The sequence below is a fragment of the Aspergillus pseudodeflectus genome, assembly GCF_044049435.1.
Source record: "Aspergillus pseudodeflectus strain CBS 756.74 chromosome Unknown BJX68scaffold_49, whole genome shotgun sequence".
Classification (NCBI taxonomy): Eukaryota; Fungi; Ascomycota; class Eurotiomycetes; order Eurotiales; family Aspergillaceae; genus Aspergillus; species Aspergillus pseudodeflectus.
In genome coordinates, this window is record NW_027263825.1 from 132,899 (window position 1) to 155,238 (window position 22,340).

Below are 22,340 nucleotides of genomic sequence, written 5' to 3' on the forward strand. Positions count from 1 at the left end.
CCTGCCAGCCTCAACCCACTCCTTCTTTAACCAGGCCCAACATCAAAACCGTCCGATACGTACCGCTCAGCTCAGTAATTTCCACCAGGCAACGTCCCTAGCCAACCAATTACATACAGAGTTCCGCTGCAGGAAGACCGTGGGGGTTTGTTGTCCACAGTACCCCCTTCTGGGCTGTGTGGTCAATTGTGTAGATTTAATGAGCGGCGGGCTATTTAGCTCAATCTGAAAGCATTACTATATACCACCCATCAATACAGGACAGTGAGAAGATATGTTGACAAAAAGGGTAATTTACCAAGTGTGGAGCTCCATGAACCTAGAATCCTAGATACATATCATGTTCAACCCGAAAGGAGAGAAAGGAAAGAAAGGACAAAACATTTCGTACGGACATCCAGATCAGTTTATTCAAATCAGATCCTGCTCCCATATTCAGCTCTATGTAACATGAATCAAGAGATACGATCCGCCCAGCAAAAGAAGAAGAAGCAAAGGAAGAAGCATTCAAGCAACGCTAACGCTAAGCGCGATCAAACAGTGCTTCGGCTGAGTCAGGTGAATGCTATGATAAAATGTGATCATGAAGGGCCGTGAAATGATGATGTGAAGAAATGAAGAAGAAAATTATGAAGCTGAAGATGAAATGCCGGGTATAGCGCCTCGCTCAAAACGCCAATGTAACAGGAAAGACGCAAAGAGTATAGACAAGCAAACATTCTTTTCTCGCAACCCAAACCAGAAAGATGAGAATGAAAGGAAGAAAGATTAGATGAGATTAGGCCTTCACACCGTTAGCGTCAGCAACCTGCTGCAGAACGCGCGGCCAGCGGGAGATGAATTCGACGTCATCAAGAGCGCCCTTGCCCTGGTTGCGGACATACTGGGTGCTTGGGTCGATGCGGGGTTCCCAGTCCCAGATCTGTGGGTGGCCCTTGATGAGGGAGGAGTAGACGAGGCGCCGGCGGCGCTGCGAACGCAGGACGTCTTCTCGAATGCTCTCCAAATCCCAGCGGGTGTGGACCTCGTCGATGAAGTGGGCGAGCAGCTTGCTTGGGTCGGCAGTGTCAGGGACGGTGTACGCCTGTTTTCCGGGGCTCGGGGTCCGTGGTGGGGTTGGGAAGGGGTAGTCGCGGGTTGGGGTGCGCTGAGAGACAGGTGCCTCGCCACGGGGTGAGTCGAGGGGTGTAGGTAGGGTTGCTGGTGGAAGGCTCTTGGCAGCAGCCTTGGAGTCGACGGTGAGGGCGCGGGAGGCTTCCGCTAGGCCGGCTACCAGGTTGACCTTCTCCAGAGGGTCGTTTTGGACGTCGAAGAGCATGGGAGGGTCAATAAGGGAGTAGACGAACTTCCAACGACCGCGGCGGATCATCACGACGGGTGACTGGGTGCCTTCCGCCATGTACTCGCCGAGAACGGTGTCGGTCTTGAGACCATCCCCGCCGGTCAGGTACGGCACCAAGGAAACACCGTCGAGGGGCAGTTCCTTGATCAGAGGCGCACCGACAAGCTCGGCAAATGTTGGGAGGATATCCATGGTCGACACGTTCTGAGAGATGCGTGCTGGCGCAAAGCGCTTAGGCGAATGAACGATGAAAGGCACACGGGCCGAGTTCTCGTACCAGGTCATCTTGTACCAGAGACCGCGCTCACCAAGCATGTCACCGTGGTCGCCGGTGAAGACGATGATAGTGTCATCGCGCACACCACAGTCGTCCAGGACCTTCAGCAACTTGCCGACGTTGGTGTCGACGTAGGTGCAGGCGGCATAGTAAGCGCGACGGGCAGCCTTGATCCGTTCCTCAGGCATCTCCTTGCCCCACAGGTCAATGCACTTGAGTACCCGCTGCGAGTGGGGATCCTGCTGGTCATGCGGGATAGCGGAGTGCTTGGGCAGTGGAATGTCGACGTCTTCGTATAGATCCCAGAACTCCTTGGTCATAGCGTAAGGGTCATGGGGATGCGTCATGGAGACGGTCAAACAGAATGGCTGGTCGGTGCGCTGGCGGACATGGTTGTACAGGTACTGAGTGGACTTGTAGATGACCTCCTCGTCAAAGTCGAGCTGGTTTGTGCGCACGACAGGGCCAGCCTCCATGACCGAGGACATGTTGTGGTACCAATCGGGGCGAATGTCCTAATCCAGTCAACATTTCCAGTCTCTTTAGACTTTTCTGGTTCGGGAAATAACTTACCGGCTCGTCCCAGTTGACCGACCAGCCGTAGTCGCCGGGGTAAATGTCAGATGTCAGGCGCTGCTCATAACCGTGGAGCTGGTCCGGACCACAAAAGTGCATCTTGCCAGCAAGTGCAGTGTGGTAGCCCTCGTTGCGCAGATAATGCGCATACGTCGGGACATCAGCGGGCAAATCGGCTGCGTTGTCGTAGGCTCCAATCTTGGAGGGCAGCTGGCCGGTCACCATGACATATCGAGATGGAGCGCATAGCGGCGCGTTACAGTAGGCCGAGTCAAAAACCACACCCTCCTCAGCCAGGCGGTTGAGGTTGGGGGTCTTGATGGGGGAGTCCTTGTCATGGAAGGCCAGCAGCGGAGCAGCCATCTGGTCTGCCATGATGTAGAGAATGTTAGGCTTTTTGGCCGCCATGATGCTTTCTTTGTCTCTCTCCCTTTAGGTTTGCAAGCGGATATGAAAGGTTGAAGCTCTTAAGGTACAAGGTTGCGGGGAGAGACAAGACACGGTATAAGGGGAGAGCAGGAGGGAGAAGACGGCCACGGGGCAGGAGGCGAGTATAAGTAAGTCAACCGTATGTGGAGAAGACGAGTGGGAGAAGTTCCCAACGAGGAAAATCACCTCGAAAATGTCACAAGATCTTCGATAAGGAAAAAATGAATGAGAAAAAGAAAAAAAAGGTTTTTGCCGACCCAGAACCCCGGAGGAGGAATTTATGTCACCGCAACAATGGAACCATTGACGGGATCGATGGTGTGATTGTCAGAAATGCTTTGCAATCTTCTCCACAGGGTCTGACACTCGGGGTTCTCCCTCTCTCGCTATCTCAGAGTCGCAGCGGTGAGGATGGAGATGAAGCCGATGGAACACTGGAGAAGCGATCTCGCCTCCGGGCTCTCTGGAGTGAACTGAAATTATGGAGTCGTGGTGGGAGGATTAGCGCGGGAGGAGCTGATCAGGGGTGTGGTGATACATGTATTTACACGAGTAGCTTCGTCGGCGGAAAAGGGCCATAGTTCCTGCTTTTCAACAACGCCTTCGAGCATGCTTCCGGTTGATATCTGACGTTCCTGCCCTGTCCAGGGAGTGTTTCTTGCGGCTTTTCCAGGCCCTCTTGTATAGAGAAGATCGCGTGTGGTTGCGAATTATCCCTGACTAAGTTTTGCCACTAACCGCCGTCCGGTCTCGCGCTTGTAAGCTTGGCGCCCATGGCAGTTCCCCCCGGAACGTGACCTCTTTCTGTTCCCAAAAATCCCACTCGCGGCCAGCGCATCAAAGGATTCGTTATCACCATTGAGAAAAACTATCCCGTGCTCCTCCAAAAGAGCTCGCAAAGACCAGTCCCGAATTCCCCCAGAGTCAGGCCTGAAACCATCAGCCGTATTCCTCCGCAGTTCCCGTACTCGTAATCCAGTTGTAAGATTGCACCAATTCTGCGGGTCGATGGCGACATCCCGCTAAAGTTAAGCACGACATCTCCAGCTTTCTTAACCTCACCTCAGCGCCTCAGGCTCCGTCCTCCTGAAGATCGTGGAGGATCACCGGCAAATCATCCCGCGAACCTCGAGCCCGTTGGTCGCTGCCTCCCAAGCACAGAGCTCGTGCTTACCCCGTAAAATCGCACCAGCTCGCCTCAATTATGCGTCGGGATGACGCGACGTCTCCGCAAACGCATCGCCATTCATCCGAATCATTATCAATCTTTCCATCAACTCGGTAACCCCGTGACCCTCCAGCAGACACTCAAAACATACGCCTTCCAGAATATCAACCTACACTACTTCTAGCACTATCAAAATGATCCAGCCGCTCATGCTAAGTCCCAATTAAGTTCCGCCCCTGCCATCCGGCTCGCATTCCGAAAAAAGCAACGAGCAGATGGGGCCTCGCCTGGTGCCATAGTATCTCCCGAGCACGCAATCGGCGCACCTCACAATTCGACTTGATTCAGCCACCAATCGCAGCCATTATGCACGGTTGGCCCCTCTCGGGCCCCTCGGGCTTCCATCATCCATGTAAGGGACACGGTGCACTGCACACAGTCCAGCTTGATGGCGACGTTGCCTCTTCGTTCTTACGGAGTATGTACGTATGTGTTGGGTAGTTTTCTACTAGCAGACTCCGTCTGTGATGCCTCTTCTTTTCCAGGTATTGCAACATCTGTGGCATGACATCGTCCTGAGCTCAGGCTTCGAGATTTGAGATCCTCTTGGTAAAGGAGGGAACGATGCCGTCCTCCGTGATCCTTCCCGTAGCCAAAGTATGTTGGAACCTTGTTATCCGTAGTGGACTCGTCACTACTACTCGTGGATTCGAAGGATCCGTCCGTGCATTGGTTGCATGCTTGCGAGGTTCAGGCCTCGATGTTGCGATATGTACATACGTAGAAACTGCGTCGGGGGTGCTTTCCTCTACACCCCCTTTACATGATTGCTTACGAGGCAGTTCAAGTTATCCTCCTTTTCACACAATGACCTCTGCGCGGACACGAATGAGCTGACGTCAACCTGGTCTCGAGCAACCGTTTTCGGCCTCCTACCAAATATTCGGCCCAGTTTCGCCGTTTCGCGTTCCGCGTGGGAAATAAGGTTGCTCCGTCGGTCTATTTTAGTACGCCCGAAGTAATGCGCAACGGCACAGCATCCGGTAAGTACGTTGTATAAGATAAAAAAAAAGGCAAAATACAATTGGATAAATGATCGCTGGTCGACTCCCGCTAAGTAACAAAGTATATACTCCACACTCCACGCCCGCCAGCCACACCTTCTGCTGAGACTTAAAAATGGTTAAGGAAAAGCTAAAGCGGCCCGTCTCTCGCACTAAGCACCGGGAAAGAAATGAAGATTAGGGACGGACTGAAGTTGAAGGAATGGTGGCGGCCGCAGTCTGATTCTGAAACGGCGCTCGAAAATTGGGCCCAGGGCCCAGCCGGTGCCTGCCGTGAGGCGAGAAGAGACTAAACCCGGCCTAATCGACTTTGACTGAACTGTGCGAAGTGTTAGTTTGACAGGCCCATTAGGAATTATTTGTCCCCGCAATCCGGAAACGTACCTATAAATACGACGGATAAACGCGTATGCCGTCAGGAAACCAACAGTTCCGGTCAACAGGCCGTATACAGCGCAGGCAAGCAAGCTGTAGCTGAAAAAGAGCAAGCTGGATACGAAGCCCGTGATATGCAGGTGGAAGTAGTAGTACCAGACGCAGTACGCAAACACCCAGAATGCGCTGCTCCCGCCCGTCAGGAAACTCTGCCACCACCAATGGTAGTTCTGTGTTGCGGCCGCTTAGCTTTTATGTCTTCTGCTGGTTTGGTCGAATGGGCACTTACCTCAGAACAAAGCTGGCTGTATGTCGCAATTATTGTCACTTCGCTGACCGTCACCACCAGGATCGATGTCACAGCGCTCAGGAAGCCAAACACGTAATAGTATCCACTCTTGTCCTGCCACAGATTCTTAAAGACAAAGAGAAGCTCAATAAACAGGACCGCGAACGGGGCCAAACCGGTTAGAATAGTTCCTTGTACGCTATGCAGGTACCAAGGCTGTGGGGGAATCTGGCGCGGGATCGAAGAGGTTTTAGTTGGATGCTCCCATGGCTTGGCTCGCATAAAGCCGTACCAGCTCCCAATGTACACGAGGGGAACTTGAATCAGTAACCAAAGCGCCACAATTCCGACCAGGGTACCGAATGGAATTGCCGTACTAGACGCTTGCGCCCAGACAAAGAGATTCAAGATGAAGACAAGACAGAACGTCAATCCTGGGAATAGCAGTGCAGTCTGGCCATATGTTAGTAATGAACAACGGGCGAAGGGAAATATTTCACATACGATGAGCGTATTCTTCCGCCAGCTCACCCCTCCAAAAGTCTTATACAAGCTTCCCGAGAAATACCCTGAAAAGAGTCCGGCGAAGATGAACAGTCCCATGCCGACGCTGACAAAGCCTCCTCGGAAGCTAGGATTCAAGATTCCCAGGCAGCTCAAAACTAGCAAGCCTGTGGTCATAAAGAGGAGCTGCATTCCAGAGCCAACCAAGGGCGCCAGAAGTCCGCTGAACTCTGGGACTCGGAACACGTCGGCGTGTAGGAGTTTCCACCCGCTAACATCCTCCATGCCCTCGTCATCCGAGTCAAGGTCACCATCCCTCTCGACGTCTGTGGCTTGGTCCAAGAGTCCCTCTTTCTTAGCTCCGCCTCTCTTAAACTTCCCATCCTCCATTGCCCCGTCTCCCCGGCCTTTGATGTCGCCTTGCACAGTTCTGTTCCAGATGACGTACACCGCCACGCCAAGGACGCCGGAGATGGTCAGGGAGTTGAGAACAGCTAACCAGTGGGTCATCGAGCTATCATCCTGTTTGCTGAAGTAGAGATCCCAGCGGTTCGACCACTCAACGCCGTTTTCCTCCTTGAAATAGACCGAGTAGGTGAATGGAATCTTCAACGTAGCTCCGTCATCAGAATCATCGTCTTCGGGCAGATACGAAGACCCTGGGTACTTCTCCCGCAGTCGATCCAGGTTAGGTGGAATGTACAGCTCGAGCCCTTCATGCTCCTCGTGGACGTCTTCAGGGCATCCGTTCTCTGTATGGTCTTCGGCGCGGATACTCTTCGGGTATACTTCGAACCCGACAATAACTTTGCCGCCTTCCGGTGCCGAGCGCCAGCGGATCACGATTGTGAAATGATTGTTGATATAGTAACGCTGCTTCCCGTCGACGGGCGAAAACTCGCGGTACCCTAGCTTAAAGCCCGACGCGTAATATTTTCGGCTGCGGTCGACAGTCACAAAGCTCGTTGCACCTGGAAGGTTATCCGCAATCCATTCCGCAACATACCCTTCACTGATGAGTTGTCGGCCCCATTTCACGTCTTTGCGCCCGACCTCCTTTGTACACAGCGCGCGACACTCCGTGGTCTTGCCCATGTGAAGCTCGAAATCGGACGTCATGATTCGGTCGCCGCGCAGGATTTCGCCAAGGTTTTGCGACATGCTATGTCCGGAGCCGAAGGGTGAACCGCCATGCGTCTGCCCGCTCGGGGGGCATACAAAGGGTAGATCGAAGTAAGCATACTGGAGTTGGGTGTGGTCCGAGAATATCTTGTTCACGAGTAGCGGAATGGACTCGTCGTCGCTATACCGCTTGATCGAGTAGCCTAGACAAGGAAATCGCGCAAGTTAGTAGATGACTCGGAAACGCTCCTCGGAGGTAGAGCATACCAGGCAGGTACCAAGCGCAAGTATAGGAGACAAACAACAGCAGCAGTGCCCATCGGCGAGGGTACCCGAGCGACTGCAGCCCCATCATCGACAAGACGTGTAGGAGAAGTCGCTAGGGTGCGGGAACCAGACAGGAGCTCTAGTTAAAGTATAAAATCGTTCAACGTGGCAATTCTGAGAGGCCGATGAGCTCTGGCCTAAAACACCGCGACTGTAATTCGCGGGAGCGCGTATATAATAGATATAGTAGACTAGCGAGCGAACAAGATGGGCTTGGAAATGGGAAACGAAGAAACCGTAGGAAAGGGAGAGGACAACACTCTTGGGAACCGGCCAGAGAATGCGAATGGAAGGGGCCGGCTTGAGGCTCCCTCAACGTGGGCGCAGTAGAGAAATTGGCTGCGATAGATCAATCAGAAAGCTTGGGTTAACGAGTGGAATAGACAATCGGAAATCGTCTGGAGAGAAAGAAGAAGCTCGAAGGGACAAAAGATGAGAGGGGGTTGTGCTCGGCGACAGTTGGAAGATTCGAGACTTGGCAGGGTCTTGTGTCGCCCAGAGCTGCATTCGCAGGTCAAATGGACAACCACCATTTGAAAGAATAAGCTATCAATTCACACTGCACAGTTAATCATCTTGAGTTCGACTCAATGAAATCTCACAAAACTGTTCGCGATCCACTCTCTTTGCCACAACCGGTTCAAGTAAACAGACCGCACGGACATAGCGGTAAGGTTAACTATTTATATTGTGATGTTTATCTCTAGCGGACGGTAGAAGATTACTCTATGTGTGGATTTACTGTAGACATAATCTGTTGTCATGAAATGGCGTTGAATGCTAAAAAGCTACATACATGATGATACCCCGTTCTACGAAGCCATGAGGGCGATGGATATTATAGCGAAGTGTCGCATGCAGCAGCATGCAACAGACCCCAAACAAACGCAAATACCTAATAAAAGAGCTGAACCCGCCAAAATATTTCATGCCACCACTGAATTGAGGACGAAGGTTAAGAGGTATGGCTCAGCAAATACTCGACCGCGCCTTGTACGCTCCCACCCGCTCGGCGCAGAGCCTCAATGTTTCGCTCAAACTCATAGAACCCCATGTCGTTGAGCTGGCGTAGCTGATCCGCGTATCTTTCCTCAGGAGGCCGGTTGTCTTGGGGAGCTGGACTTCCGAAACCCCCCTGACCACCAAATAATGCCGAAAAAGGATTGGCAGCAGCACCTTCTCCCCCTTGGCCTCCCATTGATTGCATCATCTGTTCAAGGAGCGCGGGGTTGCGGAGAAAAGGGTTTTGTTGCGGGTTGAATGGGTTCAAGCCCCCTTGACCACCGAACAGAGAGGGATTCAACAAGCCAAAGGGGTTTTGCGTATTCTGTGTGTTTTGTCCTTCTGCTGTGGCACCCGCTCCGCCGGCCCCCGATTCACCTTGCGTCGTTCCAGTTTGATCACCACCTGCTGGGTTAGAGGATGTGCTTGGTGGATTTATGCCCATTCCCTGGTTGCCCCCAAAGAGTGCCGCAAACGGATTGCCAGCTCCGAGGCCCTGGGGAGGCATGAAAGGATTGAACAGCGGGGCACCTGGAGTTGAGTTGGCACCGGTATTTTGCCCTTCCCTGGTCTCCTCAGGAGTTGTGTTGGTGACACCCGGAGCGGGAAAAGCACCACCTCCACCAGGAGCGCCGCCAAGCCCAGCACCACCCATTGCTCGCTGAAGCTGCATCATGTTCCGGAGTGAACTCGGATCGGTGAGCATGCGGCGAAATTCGGGACTCTGCATCATTTGTCGGGCACCGGGGACATCTCGTAGCATTGGATTTTGTTGAATCATCATATCAATCATGGCTGGGTTCTGTAGCGCCTCGTTGATAGCGGACTGGAACTGGGGATTTTCGAGCATATGGAGCATCGATTCAGCGTCGGGAGGAGGACCCATCTTGAAGATAGAGAGCAATCAGCGAACGATACAGCGGGAATGAGGGAGATATCAGCGCTTACCCCACCATCCGGACCAAACATACCAGCGCCCGGCAGCTGGGCGAAGCCAGCATACCGTGCACCAGTCAATCCCGCTAGAGGGTTGTTCCCCGTCCCAGCGGCGAGGTTTGTTGGGACACCGGTGGCCGTTGGGTTGGTGGCGGCACTTGTTGTGGCGGAAGACGAAGTGCTCTGTGAGGATGCACCCGGCCGTTGGTTACTGGCAGCGCTCTTGACCAGGTGGATAGTATGCCCATCCTTGATCTTGTAAGTTGCGAGGGTATCGTTATCTTTGAGCACTCTCCCCGAATAGATCAGGCGCTGGCGCTCCGCTGGGGTGTCGGCATATTCCGACGAAGACAGCTTCTCCTTTAGCTCCGATACTGGAGTCGAGAGAGGTAATGTGAGTGTGAATTTGGCATCATTAGACGCTTTGATGCTGAAGGTGATGGGCGCATCCTCCGCCGTGGCGTTATCATCAGCCATGATGATACGTGAGGGGCGAGTCGAGGGGCCCGAGGCAGCAACAGAAGTGTCACGTCACAAGCAAGAAAGATGAACAGGCCAGAGGCTTTGCGTTTAGATGACAAGAGGTAAGCAAGTAGTCGCACCAAAACCCTCGTGGGAAATGCAGTAAGATAGGATGGTAAAGGAGAATTAGTGATAATCACAGACCGCGGCCGACCCCAATTCCTGCGTTAAGTTGGCCCAGACAGAAGCGGGCAGAAACCCATCGCACGGTTTCTTTGAGCTTGGGGAAACAGCGGCCTTGCGGCTGTCTCGGGATTACGCGTATTGTAATATCTCATCAGGGGAAAGAGCGCCTGTACTCCGTAATGTCATATGTATCCATACCGGAAAGGTACAGGCACGTGATAAGCTCTGAGCAAACGCAGCAAACAGCCAGGTGACCTCAGCTCAGAGCTCCACACTGCAATTTTTCACCTTCGCGTCCCTCAACACCACAATTTCCAGCTTCACAACCCAGCTCTACTCGCGGGGACACCTCGTACCCGAGTGTCCTCTATTCCAGTACTCCCTTCTGCAGCAATGGGAGTGCTTCTATGCTAGACTCACCCTACCCCTGGCTGCATTGAGTCGTTAAATAACAGCTTATTCTCCGCGTCGCTTTGACGCACACACACCCACCATGGCTACCACTTCTCATATGTTTATGTACTCCCTGACCATTCAGCCGCCGACTGCGATCACTCAGGCTATTTTGGGTCAGTTCGCCGGAACGAAGGAGCAGCAGATTGTCACAGCCTCGGGCTCAAAGTTGACGATCCATCGCCCCGATCCTACCCAGGGCAAGCTCACGCCGCTCTATTCGCAAGATGTTTTTGGCATCATCCGAAGTCTGGCCGCTTTCAGGCTTGCTGGCAGCAACAAAGGTATGTTTTTACGTTCTTCTCAGCAAATTTCCAAGATCATTATAGTGATTCGTCAAGCTTCCCGGGCAGCACGATCCTTGACCCCCGAACGAGCCCACTAGGAGCTGGGACGTGCGCCGGTCGACGATGCTGGGCGCTAGATTTCTAGAAACAGTGCTGAGACCTGCGTATAGATTATATCATCATTGGCTCCGATTCCGGGCGCATCACGATCATCGAGTATGTGCCGTCTCAGAACCGGTTCAACCGGATCCACCTTGAGACCTTTGGCAAGTCGGGTGTTCGACGTGTGATTCCTGGTCAGTATTTAGCAGTCGATCCCAAGGGTAGGGCGTGCCTCATCGCATCGGTGGAGAAGAACAAACTTGTTTATGTTCTGAATCGGAACTCGCAGGCCGAGCTTACGATCTCGTCTCCGCTGGAAGCGCATAAGCCGCAAACCTTGGTATTCTCGGTTGTTGCCCTGGATGCTGGGTATGAAAACCCCGTCTTTGCGGCTCTTGAAGTGGACTACTCTGAGTCTGACCAGGACCCGACTGGTCGAGCGTACGAAGAAGTTGAAAAGCTTCTTGTGTACTACGAGCTTGATCTTGGTCTGAACCATGTTGTTCGCCGATGGGCGGATCCGGTTGACCGCACAGCGTCGATGTTATTCCAGGTACCTGGTGGTGCGGACGGTCCTAGTGGTGTTCTAGTGTGTTCGGAAGATAACATCACTTATCGACACTCGAACCAGGATGCGTTTAGGGTGGCGATTCCTCGCAGACGTGGGGCAGTCGAAAACCCAGAGCGCAAGCGATCTGTCATTGCTGGCGTGATGCATAAAATGCGAGGTGCATTTTTCTTTCTCCTTCAGACCGAAGATGGCGACCTTTTCAAGCTTACAATTGACATGGTTGAGGATGACAAGGGTCAGCTGACGGGTGAGGTCAGGAGATTGAAGATCAAGTACTTTGATACGGTGCCTGTCGCCTCCAGCCTGCTCATTCTCAAAAGTGGTTTTCTCTATGTGGCTAGTGAGGGTGGTAATCATCACTTTTATCAGTTTGAAAAACTCGGTGATGATGATGAGGAAACTGAGTTCAGTAGTGAGGACTTTTCCGCGGACCCGACAGTTCCCTACGAACCCATCTTTTTCCAACCCAGGGGCGCCGAGAACCTTAACCTTGTGGAGACAATCAACTCTTTGAGCCCATTGATCGATAGCAAGGTTGTGAACCTTTCCGATGAGGATGCCCCTCAGATTTTCACTGTCTCCGGCACCGGTGCTCGAAGCACTTTCCGGACACTGAAGCATGGGCTGGAAGTCTCCGAGATTGTTGAGTCCGAACTCCCAAGCGTCCCGTCAGCTGTTTGGACTACAAAGCTTACCCGAGACGATGAATACGACGCCTACATTGTATTGTCATTCGGAAATGGAACCCTGGTCCTGAGCATTGGGGAGACGGTAGAAGAAGTCCAGGATACAGGTTTCTTGTCAAGCGCACCCACGTTAGCTGTTCAGCAACTCGGAGAAGATTCGCTGATTCAGATTCACCCTCGCGGTATCCGCCACATTCTTCCAGACCGCCGAGTGAATGAGTGGCCGGCGCCGCAACATCGTTCGATTGTCGCTGCCGCAACGAACGAGCGCCAAGTCGCTGTTGCACTGAGCTCGGGTGAAATTGTCTATTTTGAAATGGACGCTGACGGGTCCCTTGCCGAGTACGACGAACGACGTCAGATGACTGGTACCGTTACATGCCTCAGCTTAGGCGAGGTTCCCGAAGGTCGGGTTCGAAGCTCATTCTTGGCTGTTGGGTGTGATGACTCGACTGTCCGGATCCTCAGCTTGGACCCCGACACCACGCTGGAGAACAAGTCTGTTCAAGCCTTGACTGCGGCGCCATCCGCGTTGAATATCATGTCAATGGCTGACTCCAGCTCCGGGGGTACCACCCTATACCTCCACATCGGCCTTCATTCCGGTGTTTATCTGCGCACGGTTCTTGATGAAGTAACAGGCGAACTTTCCGACACACGTACTCGCTTCCTTGGCTCGAAAGCCGTAAAACTTTTCCAAGTGTCGGTCAAGGGACAGACAGCTGTGCTTGCTCTGAGCTCACGTCCTTGGCTGGGATATTCCGATACTCAGACCAAAGGTTTCATGCTTACGCCTCTGGACTACGTTGGACTTGAATGGGGCTGGAACTTTTCGAGTGAACAATGTGTGGAGGGTATGGTTGGTATCCAAGGCCAAAACTTACGGTATGCTTTCACTCTGTCCCTCGTTGTTTTCTTAGATCACATGATGAAAACGGAAATATCCCTGAATGACTGTGTGGATTATCATTCTTTTTATACTCCAATTGTTCCTACTGAGATCAAAGTTCTTCCTTTATTGTCCGACATGCACAACCTGGACAGTTGCTGACGCCTGACCACAGGATTTTCTCCATTGAGAAGCTCGACAACAACATGTTGCAACAATCTATTTCTCTCGCATATACTCCTCGTCACTTCCTGAAACACCCCGACCAGCCTCTGTTCTATGTCATTGAATCCGACAACAATGTTTTGTCACCAGCAACTAGAGCTCGATTACTCGAAGATTCCAATGCTCACAATGGCGACACCACCGTTCTACCACCAGAAGATTTTGGGTACCCTCGCGCCACCGGCCACTGGGCATCGTGTATCCAAGTGGTTGACCCACTGGAGGCAAAATCGGTAATCGCAACAGTTGAGCTGGAAGAGAACGAGGCCGCCGTCAGTATTGCTGCTGTCCCATTCACAAGTCAGGATGATGAAACATTCTTGGTGATCGGTACAGCGAAAGATATGACGGTCAACCCGCCTTCGTCCGCTGGAGGGTACATTCACATTTACCGCTTCCAAGAAGATGGAAAGGAGCTGGAATTCATCCACAAAACCAAGGTCGAAGAGCCTCCACTTGCCCTTCTCGCGTTCCAAGGTCGTCTGGTGGCTGGTATTGGCTCTCTCTTGCGAGTCTACGACCTAGGTATGAAGCAACTTCTTCGGAAGTGCCAGGCTATCGTGGTCCCCAAAACAATTGTCGGTCTTCAAACGCAAGGCAGCAGAATCGTGGTCAGCGATGTCCGCGAAAGTATCACCTACGTTGTGTACAAGTACCAAGAAAACGTCTTGATTCCGTTCGTGGACGATTCTATCCCTCGGTGGACCACATCAACAGCGATGGTGGACTACGAAACGACAGCAGGAGGCGACAAGTTTGGAAACCTCTGGTTGCTGCGGTGCCCCAAGAAGATCTCCGAAGAGGCAGACGAGGAGGGCTCCGGTGCCCATCTCATTCACGATCGTGGATATCTACAGGGAACACCCCACCGCCTTGAGTTGATGATCCATGTCTACACTCAAGACATCCCGACCAGCTTGCACAAGACCCAGCTGGTAGCTGGAGGCCGTGACATTCTCGTGTGGACTGGGTTCCAGGGCACAATCGGAATGCTGGTGCCGTTTGTCAGTCGTGAAGATGTCGACTTCTTCCAGAGCCTGGAGATGCAACTGGCATCGCAATGCCCACCGCTTGCCGGCCGAGACCACCTTATATACCGAAGCTATTACGCGCCCGTGAAGGGCGTCATTGACGGAGACCTATGCGAGATGTATTTCCTTCTTCCTAATGACACGAAGATGATGATTGCTGCGGAGCTGGACCGCTCAGTCCGAGAAATTGAGCGAAAGATCTCGGTGAGTCCTCCTTCCCTTTCTCTGTTTGCCATGTCACTAACGTTGCCCAGGACATGCGAACACGAGTGGCGTACTGAATTCAGAGCGAACGCGGCGTTGGTACGGTTAGCCTGATTCTGCTTGTACCTAGGTAGCAACTACCAATCTACTAATTCTTTATCCCACCCTGGCTGGACGTAGACACCTGCCCAAAAGCCCACCGCACGTCTCCTGCCTCGCTCGATCCTCTGCCCTCCCTCAGTTGATCTTGAGCTGGATGCAGCTTTCACTCACGAAGTGTTCGCTGTACGAGACAAGATTAAGGCGCTCTTGCGCCACCGACGATCTTTGAGTACGATTTTATCCGCCTGCCACGGATCTCATCGTAATTTATCAGTTGGGACAGACATGACACATTCTAGAATCTTACTCTTGCCTGTAGGAATTTTTTGGTAGCACACTGGAAATACATTATCCCGTCGGACGGATTTTCAACCGTCTTTTCCCTTTCCTGGTGGAGTTTGCGAGATAGCGTGCCTAGATCCACCACCATCCAGACTTATACATGACAACACAAAGCTAAGTTGCTGAGTTTTCACCTAGATATTATGGGATTGCTTGCGAATCCTGCACCTTGGGCTCCTCGTCTGGCACGGTGTAGACTCCACTTTCTTCAGGAGGGAGGATCAGGATCCAGCATCGGGTGAATAGGACGCCGAGCCTATCTGCACTTGGAACAACGCACATATGGGTAGGGTTCGTGACTGGGTCACCATGGCTATATACATAAGAAGCCCAGCCTAGATATAATTGCCTGAGAAGAACAAGCGTCTCGCAACCAGGTGTTCAAAACCCAATTACAGCCATGCCTTCTCCTCCCTCTGAAGACTCGGTGCTCCGCGCAGCGAGTAAGACTCTCCATCCATTTCTCTATCATATCTTTATATTTAATCTACACCCTTCTCTGAATGCACATCGCATTCCCCTTCCCCAACTATATCGATAATACCTACTCCTCAAACCTACAAATCTAACCACGCTCCAGGCAAAAATGACCGCCGCTACATCACCCGACACGCACTAGGGTTCTACCGAGCACTGATACTAGCAGGCTTATACACTTTTACGCCGAGACAAGAAACAGCACGGACACCGGTGGAGAAGACAGCGCCAATTTCAGCCTCAGCCCTTACCTCTGCCGACCACCTCGACCTAAAAGACCCAACGACCTACATCCCCGCACTGAAACACTGCATCGCGACACACCCGATCCTAAGCGCGGGGATCCGTGGCCAGGATGGTGAGGAGCCGGTGTTTGTCCGATGTGAGGATATAGAAGGGATGGACTTAGAGCGGCATTTGGAGGTTCTGGATCCCGTGTCAGCTGTTCCTGACGTTGATGAGATCGAGGCTCTGAAGCGTGTGATGCTCCAAGCGCATGATCAAGTCTTTGAGGATGTGGAGCGGGTTCCGCCGTGGAAGGTTATTGTTCTTCCTCCTTTTGGTTCTGACGACGAGGGTAGAAAGAGGGCCTACGTTATCTTTGCGTATTCGCATTCGCATGGGGATGGGAGGTCGGGGCTGAATTTTCATCGGACATTCTTGGAGGGGTTACAGAGGGTTCAGAAGGATCAGGGGTATGATTGTACGCCTTTTCACTCGACCTCTGAACTGGGAAGCCTTCCACCAGCGCTGGAGGAGGCGTGTACACTGAGGATTACGTGGAAGTTTCTACTATCTACGCTTTTTGGGGCTCGTATGCCAGAGTGGTTGAGGGGATGGCTGGGGTTTTCGACCCCGGTTGCATCGGAGAGGACATGGACCGGGAAAGTGATGCAGTATAACGCTGGAAATTTCCGAACGGGATCGGAGATTCTTCTTGTGCAGAGGGGTCGAGTAGAGAGTGTGTTGAGAGTTTGCAGGGAGAAGGGAGGTGCGAAGCTCACCGGCCTTCTCAATCAATTGGTTGTGCGGGCCTTGAGTGATGTTTTGCCGGAGCATGATGCTTCGTGTGCTGTCGAGGACTTCATCGGGACGATTGTGGTTGATCTCAGGGCGCTGGTTCCAACGTACAAGCCTGAGATGATGCTGAATTGTGTCTCGGCTGTTTATGAGGGGTCACAGAGAGTTGCCAAGGGGGACCCGGTGATCAACTTGAAGGACGATGATGCTTTGTGGGACGCGGTGCGCGGTACGACGGCCCGTCTGGCTCATTCTGCCAGCACGCTGGTGGACCAACCTATCGGTCTTGTGCAGTACCTGGACAAGTTTCGGCCGTGGTTCCTCGAGAAACTAGGCGAGGCGCGCGACTCGTCGTATGAGATCAGCAATGCCGTTGTTTTTGATCCTTCATCAAAGGGTAATGCGTCCGTCTCGGGTGTTGAAAGTGATGGAAAAGGAACATGGGACATTGAGAGGATGGTGTTTTCTCAGCCGGCGAATGTGACGAACTGCCCGTTGAGCTTTTCGGTGGTGACGAGGAAGGATGGCGAGATGGTCATGACGTTGAACTGGCAGATTGGGGTTCTCGGTGTTGTTGATGAGAATGGCTTTGCGAAGGACATTCTTGGGAGGATTGATGGGTACTTGACCGGAATTGCGCAGATAGATAGTAACACGCTAGACATTGCTGGATTGGTTGATAATGAATAATGTATAATAATGATATGATTGACTCGAAAGCAGGAGAGACTGGGACGATTCGTGTTCGTCTGATATTGCCTGAAGAAGATCAGCCGAGCTGCAACAAAGAAGGTCAGTGTTGAATCCTGAAAGAGACATATGACGAGAACTCGAGCAGGAGTGTTGAAGTTGAATGAGGACCTTTGATGCCCGTCATTGCTAGGTATATTGTTCGGCAAGGAGAGACGAGGGAAGCTGATTGGAGGGATATGGCAACATCGCTCGTGGCTTGAAGCAGGGCAGGGGACATGGCACCCGATTTGGCGGGCGATGTCGGCGATACTCTCTGTAGGATCCGGGGGACTGGCCACCAACTTGAATCCGCGGAAATAAGAACAATAATAGGCCAGGCTGGACAACAGTCGCCCACGAATCCCGTTCGGGTCATCGGCCACGAGCCAAGCGTGATCCTTTCCAGGCATTCTCTACGGAGTCACAAGCTCGCGTAATTCTATAGGAAAAGCATTGACCTGAGAGGTGTTCTGGAAGTCCAAGATTTTATTGTCGCGAATATGGCGAATCACAGGGCAAAGAGCGGAGGAGGCTTGGGAGGAAGTGGGCCAGTGATGGTCGAAGGGCGTGCAATGACTGCGGTTCTGGGGTCATGGGTCCACTTCTCTCTCGGTTCACCCTTGGAGGCCATCAGCGATTCACCTTTAGAGGCTTAGAGTGCTTGTCGTTGGGGTCATTGCTTGTCCATGCGACAGCTTTTCTGCCAGACGAGATGCTCTGGAGCACGCAATCATGAAGCGCATTTGTCAGGATTGTTTCTGAAGCAGGATACGAAGTGGCTTTCCAGGCCAATCCATGTCAGGCAGCCCGGAACCGTCGATACGAGCCGCTGGATGATTCGGATCCATTCCGCTGGCGTCATTCTTCATGTCCAAAGAAGGCGTTCTTTAGGGCGTCACCGGCTCCATTTGTCATCTCCATTTTTGTCAACCCAAGGGCGCATCGACTCCACGCTCGCTTGTCAAGAGTTGTCACAGATTTTAGAATTTCTCAGCAAATCCGTTGTGACTCATGGTGTTTGCTATATAACTGAATGGGTTCCCCGAAGACTGGGGAGAATGGAGACTATCAAATTGAACTGCTTGCCTCTTGGCTTGATTGCACTGTGTGCCGTGCCCGGGGAATTCCATCTATACCGTCTAAACAAACCCAGCGGAGTATAACTTTTACCCCCTTCCACTCCAATTGAACATCCCTTCGGGGATTTTTCTACGACTACTTAAGAGCTCTGGACCACCTGCGAACACCACCAATCTGATTTCCGTCGCAATGGCCGCTTCACTCCTCTCCACTGGCACCAGGGCTGCCGACGTGCTCTCCCCTTTTGGCCGACCCCAGATCAGGATTGACTTCACCAACCAAAGAGATGGCAACCTGGCTCCGTCCTTTACAACTGGAGACCGCATCGAAGGCACCGTGACCATCTCAGCAGCACATCTCATCAGCTTCGACGAGGTCGATATCAAGCTCGAAGGTGAGCGCAAACCTGAATGATGGCACGCGGAATGCTAACCCCTCTGGTAGGAACACAGACCGTTACTGTGGAACGAGGCGCCGTGCCAGGCCGTTCAGGAGCAACTCAAACATTCCTGCGCCTGCGCCAGCCCATGCAAGACTCCTCCTACCCGACTCCTCGCGTCATCGAGCCTGCACGCACCTACCAGTTCCCCTTCACCTTTGTCGTCCCCCGCGGTCTGCTGCCACACGTCTGCAGCCACAGCAAGAAGAATGCCCACGTCCACCATTCCCACACTCTCCTTCCCCCCTCGCTTGGCGACCCCATGCTCGCCCAGAACGGCAAGACGTTACTGGACGATATGTCGCCTGACATGACGCGTGTCACTTACCAGATCCGGGCCGAGGTGTTACAGAAACCGGTCGTTGGCCCCGCAAAGTCCCTGAAAGTCACCCAGCGCAAGATTCGCATCCTCCCTGCCGTTGAGGAGGAGCCTCCTCTGACCGTGCTCGACAATGATCCCGTCTACCGCACCCGTAGGGAGAAGGATGTTAAGCGTGGCACCCTGCGGCCACGACAGGGACGATTGGTGGCTGCGGCGTCGCAGCCAAAGCCGTTGCAGCTCAACCCTCCTAACAAGGAACCCGAGTCGGTGAGCACAGCTGCCACCGTTCATTTGCGGTTCGACCCTGTGGGCGACGAGGAACCGCCTCGTCTGGGCACCATCTGGAGCAAGCTTCGTGTCGCAACATACTATGCCGCGCACCCTTGGGAGGACTACCCGAATTCCTCGGCGGTTTCTGTGGTGGGAATGACGGGAGATGGTGTCTACTACGATACTGTGCCGCTGTCGAAAATGTGTCTTGCCTCTGCGCAGTGGACCAAGCATGCGAGCAGCACCAGCAGCACCCTGGTCCGACGCGATTCACTCCAGTCGACCTCGTCGGCGGAATCCATCACAGGGCCAACTGCCTGCTTCTCAGGCGACGTCTACTATACAGCCTCGGTTGTGGTGCCGGTCACTCTTCCAAAGGACAAAGCTTTTGTTCCAACCTTTCACTCGTGCCTGATCTCACGAGTCTACACACTGGATCTCTGCGTATCCTACCACACGCCGAATATGAACATTCTCACGCCGACAGTATCTCTGAAGATTCCCATCCAGCTGACCTCCGGGTCATCGAACACTGACTCGAGTGGGAAATCCGACGAGGTGATTACTCAGGAAGAAGTCGATGCGGAGTTCTTCAGCCCACGCAGCGTGGCCCCTCCAGCTATCGACGGAGCCGACGCGGTTGCTCCCCCGGAATATTCGGATTTGGCCGAGTACCACAGGTCGAGCCCGCTGCCTGGTCCGCGGCCGCAAATTGTTCCCCTATGATGATTTGAAAAGTTTCTTTGGCGTTGAATTTGATACCCGGTATTTGACCAGGGCTTGATCTTACTTAATGACTTATGCCTGTATATAGACTCTAGATTGGCATAGCGCCTTAATACATTTAATATTGAATCCCATCATGCATTGCTCCTGACTGACCTGCTTCTGATCATCGAGCCTATCTTCACTCTGTTTCGGACTGGTCATCCCGACCTCAACAGGCCTACCATCCTTGACTTTGAATGAATGACAGGCCTTCAGGGTAAATGAGACTGCCCTTCCTGGTTTCTGAGTGGATTACATGAAATTAAGCTCAGGTGGGTCTGGTGTCTGCATTCACTGCTCGTGTTACTGCCTGGATGTTTGATCTCACTGTGTTTCAACTGGAGAAAAAATCTCATTCTATCAGATGTGTTAGTCTGCTACTATAAGAGTTGCTCTCATCTCTTTTCTCCATCTCCTCGCTCCTTCTTGCCCTTCACCTTCTTCATGCCATCTTTCCTCTCATCCCGCTCCAGCTCAAGCGTCAAGATGAAGCTTATCGCTCTTATTTTATCTCTGCTCTGCCTTGCCCAGGCATCCTGCATCCCCCAGCCTGACACCGAGGCTCCCAGGCCTCCCTCTAACCCTCCCCCAAGACCTCTCCCTAGCTCTCCTTCTATTCCCCCCTTTATCCCAACGCTCCCCGGTGCAGACAATGGCCTGAACAGCACCAACTTCAATCCAAGTCTAGCCGGCTACCGCTCAATGGCCTACTTTGTCAACTGGGTATCCCGTCCTTACTCTATCCCCAGCCAGCCTCTTAAAGCGACCCAATATTAATCCCGAACAGGCAATCTACGCCCGCGCACACAACCCCCAAGATCTCCCGACAAGCCACCTAACCCATATCCTTTACGCCTTCGCCAACATCCGCCCCGAGACCGGCGAAGTCTACCTGACAGACACCTACGCGGACCTTGAGAAACACTATTCAACGGACTCCTGGAATGACCCCGGCACGAACAACGTCTACGGCTGCATCAAGCAGCTGTATCTCCTCAAGAGGAAGAACCGCCACCTCAAGGTGCTTTTGAGTATCGGCGGCTGGACATACTCGAAGAACTTTGCGCAGCCGGCGAGCACGGCCCGGGGAAGAAGGGCATTTGCGGAATCGGCTGTCAAGCTTATGGGGGATTTGGGGATGGATGGGCTGGATGTTGATTGGGAGGTGTGTTATCTGATACTCTGCCTATTTATTCTGGATGCTGGTGTGGTTGAGTTGACTGATATGGAATGCATTATTCTAGTACCCCGAGACCGACGCACAAGCGGACGACTTTGTGGAACTGCTCCGTGAGACTCGGCAGGTGTGTCTTATGTTTCTCTGTACTTCGTCCTATGAAGCACATTCATTGACACATATGCAGGAACTAGACCGCTACAGCGCTGCACACGCAAACGGGAACCACTTCCTTGTCAGCATTGCCTCGCCTGCCGGTACGTCCCCCTTCCCACAACCAAACCCTACCTCACCACATCACAACATCGCATCCGCCCCCTACCCAAACCACATCAACTAACGAAAGACCAACAGGCCCCTCAAAATACACAACCCTCCACCTATCCCAAATGACCCCGCTCCTCGACTTCTACAACCTAATGGCCTACGACTACAGCGGAAGCTGGGACAGCATAACCGGCCACAGCGCCAACCTCTTCCCCTCGCCCAACACGCCCCAAACAACGCCTTTCAACACGCACACCGCAATAACCGCCTACCTGAGCGCAGGAATCCCTCCCTCAAAGATAAATCTCGGCATGCCGCTCTACGGGCGCGCATTCGCCAACACTGACGGGCCGGGGACATCCTTCACAGGCGTCGGGTACGAGGGGAGCTTCGAGGCCGGGATCTGGGATTACAAGGTCCTTCCGAAACCGGGCGGGCGCGTTGTCGAGGTCCCCGAGTTGGGGGCGAGTTTCTCGTATGATGGAGCACGACGTGAGGTTGTGAGTTTTGATACGGTCGGGGTTGCGAGGAGGAAGGGTGGGTATGTGGTGCTGACGGGGTTGGGGGGTGGGATGTGGTGGGAGAGTAGTGGGGATCGCGAGGTGGGGAGTGGGGGGAGTTTGGTTGAAACGGTATGTTTATCTGTCTTCTTGTTTTAAGTTCATTCGTCGTTGGTGATGGAGTAGATTGGGTTTGGTTTCGATGCTAACGGGGGCTGATTCGTTGTATAGTTCGTAAACTCCATCGGCGGCACCGACGCCCTGGAGAGATCGCAGAACCAGCTCGAGTACCCGGCATCGAGGTTTGAGAATTTGCGAAAGGGGTTCGCATGACGGG

At 52.9% G+C, this 22,340-nt stretch overlaps 8 protein-coding genes across 8 annotated transcripts; 5 read left to right on the forward strand and 3 right to left on the reverse strand.

The window, feature by feature from the left end:
- Positions 1-70: 70 nt before the first annotated feature.
- On the reverse strand, positions 71-3,299 carry BJX68DRAFT_244428 (putative choline sulfatase). The gene is made up of 2 exons (XM_071041308.1): positions 2,193-3,299; positions 71-2,134 (listed from the first exon to the last, which is right to left on the reverse strand). Exons 1-2 carry the CDS (start codon positions 2,601-2,603, stop codon positions 779-781), a joined length of 1,767 nt encoding a protein of 588 aa, XP_070895291.1. The 5' UTR covers positions 2,604-3,299; the 3' UTR covers positions 71-778.
- A 1,555-nt stretch (positions 3,300-4,854) lies between these two features.
- Positions 4,855-7,998, reverse strand: BJX68DRAFT_244431 (transmembrane 9 family protein). The gene is made up of 5 exons (XM_071041309.1): positions 7,414-7,998; positions 6,025-7,349; positions 5,521-5,973; positions 5,241-5,461; positions 4,855-5,175 (listed from the first exon to the last, which is right to left on the reverse strand). Exons 1-5 carry the CDS (start codon positions 7,499-7,501, stop codon positions 5,157-5,159), a joined length of 2,106 nt encoding a protein of 701 aa, XP_070895292.1. The 5' UTR covers positions 7,502-7,998; the 3' UTR covers positions 4,855-5,156.
- Positions 7,999-8,215: 217 nt separating this feature from the next.
- On the reverse strand, positions 8,216-10,243 carry BJX68DRAFT_244432 (ubiquitin domain-containing protein DSK2). Its single transcript, XM_071041310.1, has 2 exons — positions 9,424-10,243; positions 8,216-9,361 (listed from the first exon to the last, which is right to left on the reverse strand). The coding sequence occupies exons 1-2, from the start codon at positions 9,886-9,888 to the stop codon at positions 8,429-8,431; spliced, it is 1,398 nt and encodes a 465-aa protein (XP_070895293.1). The 5' UTR covers positions 9,889-10,243; the 3' UTR covers positions 8,216-8,428.
- A 21-nt stretch (positions 10,244-10,264) lies between these two features.
- On the forward strand, positions 10,265-14,711 carry BJX68DRAFT_244437 (DDB1/RSE1 family protein). The gene is made up of 4 exons (XM_071041311.1): positions 10,265-10,796; positions 10,970-13,043; positions 13,223-14,507; positions 14,558-14,711. Exons 1-4 carry the CDS (start codon positions 10,553-10,555, stop codon positions 14,582-14,584), a joined length of 3,630 nt encoding a protein of 1,209 aa, XP_070895294.1. The 5' UTR covers positions 10,265-10,552; the 3' UTR covers positions 14,585-14,711.
- Positions 14,712-15,351: 640 nt separating this feature from the next.
- On the forward strand, positions 15,352-17,138 carry BJX68DRAFT_270475 (uncharacterized protein; the record flags this gene model as incomplete). The annotated part of the gene is made up of 2 exons (XM_071046671.1): positions 15,352-15,394; positions 15,532-17,138. 2 exons carry the CDS (start codon positions 15,352-15,354, stop codon positions 17,136-17,138), a joined length of 1,650 nt encoding a protein of 549 aa, XP_070895295.1.
- Positions 17,139-17,553: 415 nt separating this feature from the next.
- BJX68DRAFT_158822 (uncharacterized protein) lies at positions 17,554-18,506 on the forward strand. Its single transcript, XM_071036812.1, has one exon. The coding sequence runs from the start codon at positions 17,867-17,869 to the stop codon at positions 18,341-18,343; it is 477 nt and encodes a 158-aa protein (XP_070895296.1). The 5' UTR covers positions 17,554-17,866; the 3' UTR covers positions 18,344-18,506.
- Positions 18,247-20,151, forward strand: BJX68DRAFT_244441 (arrestin (or S-antigen), N-terminal domain protein). Its single transcript, XM_071041312.1, has 2 exons — positions 18,247-18,654; positions 18,705-20,151. The coding sequence occupies exons 1-2, from the start codon at positions 18,450-18,452 to the stop codon at positions 20,015-20,017; spliced, it is 1,518 nt and encodes a 505-aa protein (XP_070895297.1). The 5' UTR covers positions 18,247-18,449; the 3' UTR covers positions 20,018-20,151.
- Positions 20,152-20,761: 610 nt separating this feature from the next.
- Positions 20,762-22,336, forward strand: BJX68DRAFT_257640 (glycoside hydrolase family 18 protein; the record flags this gene model as incomplete). The annotated part of the gene is made up of 6 exons (XM_071043383.1): positions 20,762-20,782; positions 20,847-21,224; positions 21,304-21,363; positions 21,424-21,493; positions 21,591-22,135; positions 22,235-22,336. The coding sequence occupies 6 exons, from the start codon at positions 20,762-20,764 to the stop codon at positions 22,334-22,336; spliced, it is 1,176 nt and encodes a 391-aa protein (XP_070895298.1).
- Positions 22,337-22,340: the final 4 nt, after the last annotated feature.

Bases quoted from the DNA above. Each gene is read 5' to 3' on its own strand.
- BJX68DRAFT_244428 (XM_071041308.1), bottom strand. From the start codon at position 2,603: ATGGCGGCCAAAAAGCCTAACATTCTCTACATCATGGCAGACCAGATG. The intron at 2,135-2,192 runs GTAAGTTATTTC...TGACTGGATTAG, and splicing joins CGGTCAACTGGGACGAGCCG to GACATTCGCCCCGATTGGTA.
- BJX68DRAFT_244431 (XM_071041309.1), bottom strand. From the start codon at position 7,501: ATGATGGGGCTGCAGTCGCTCGGGTACCCTCGCCGATGGGCACTGCTG. The intron at 5,974-6,024 runs GTATGTGAAATA...ACATATGGCCAG, and splicing joins GGCGGAAGAATACGCTCATC to ACTGCACTGCTATTCCCAGG. The intron at 5,462-5,520 runs GTAAGTGCCCAT...GCCGCAACACAG, and splicing joins ACAGCCAGCTTTGTTCTGAG to AACTACCATTGGTGGTGGCA.
- BJX68DRAFT_158822 (XM_071036812.1), top strand. From the start codon at position 17,867: ATGCGACAGCTTTTCTGCCAGACGAGATGCTCTGGAGCACGCAATCAT.
- BJX68DRAFT_244441 (XM_071041312.1), top strand. From the start codon at position 18,450: ATGGCCGCTTCACTCCTCTCCACTGGCACCAGGGCTGCCGACGTGCTC. The intron at 18,655-18,704 runs GTGAGCGCAAAC...CCCCTCTGGTAG, and splicing joins GGTCGATATCAAGCTCGAAG to GAACACAGACCGTTACTGTG.
- BJX68DRAFT_244437 (XM_071041311.1), top strand. From the start codon at position 10,553: ATGGCTACCACTTCTCATATGTTTATGTACTCCCTGACCATTCAGCCG. The intron at 13,044-13,222 runs GTATGCTTTCAC...GCCTGACCACAG, and splicing joins ATCCAAGGCCAAAACTTACG to GATTTTCTCCATTGAGAAGC. The intron at 14,508-14,557 runs GTGAGTCCTCCT...AACGTTGCCCAG, and splicing joins AAATTGAGCGAAAGATCTCG to GACATGCGAACACGAGTGGC.
- BJX68DRAFT_244432 (XM_071041310.1), bottom strand. From the start codon at position 9,888: ATGGCTGATGATAACGCCACGGCGGAGGATGCGCCCATCACCTTCAGC. The intron at 9,362-9,423 runs GTAAGCGCTGAT...TCTATCTTCAAG, and splicing joins TGTTTGGTCCGGATGGTGGG to ATGGGTCCTCCTCCCGACGC.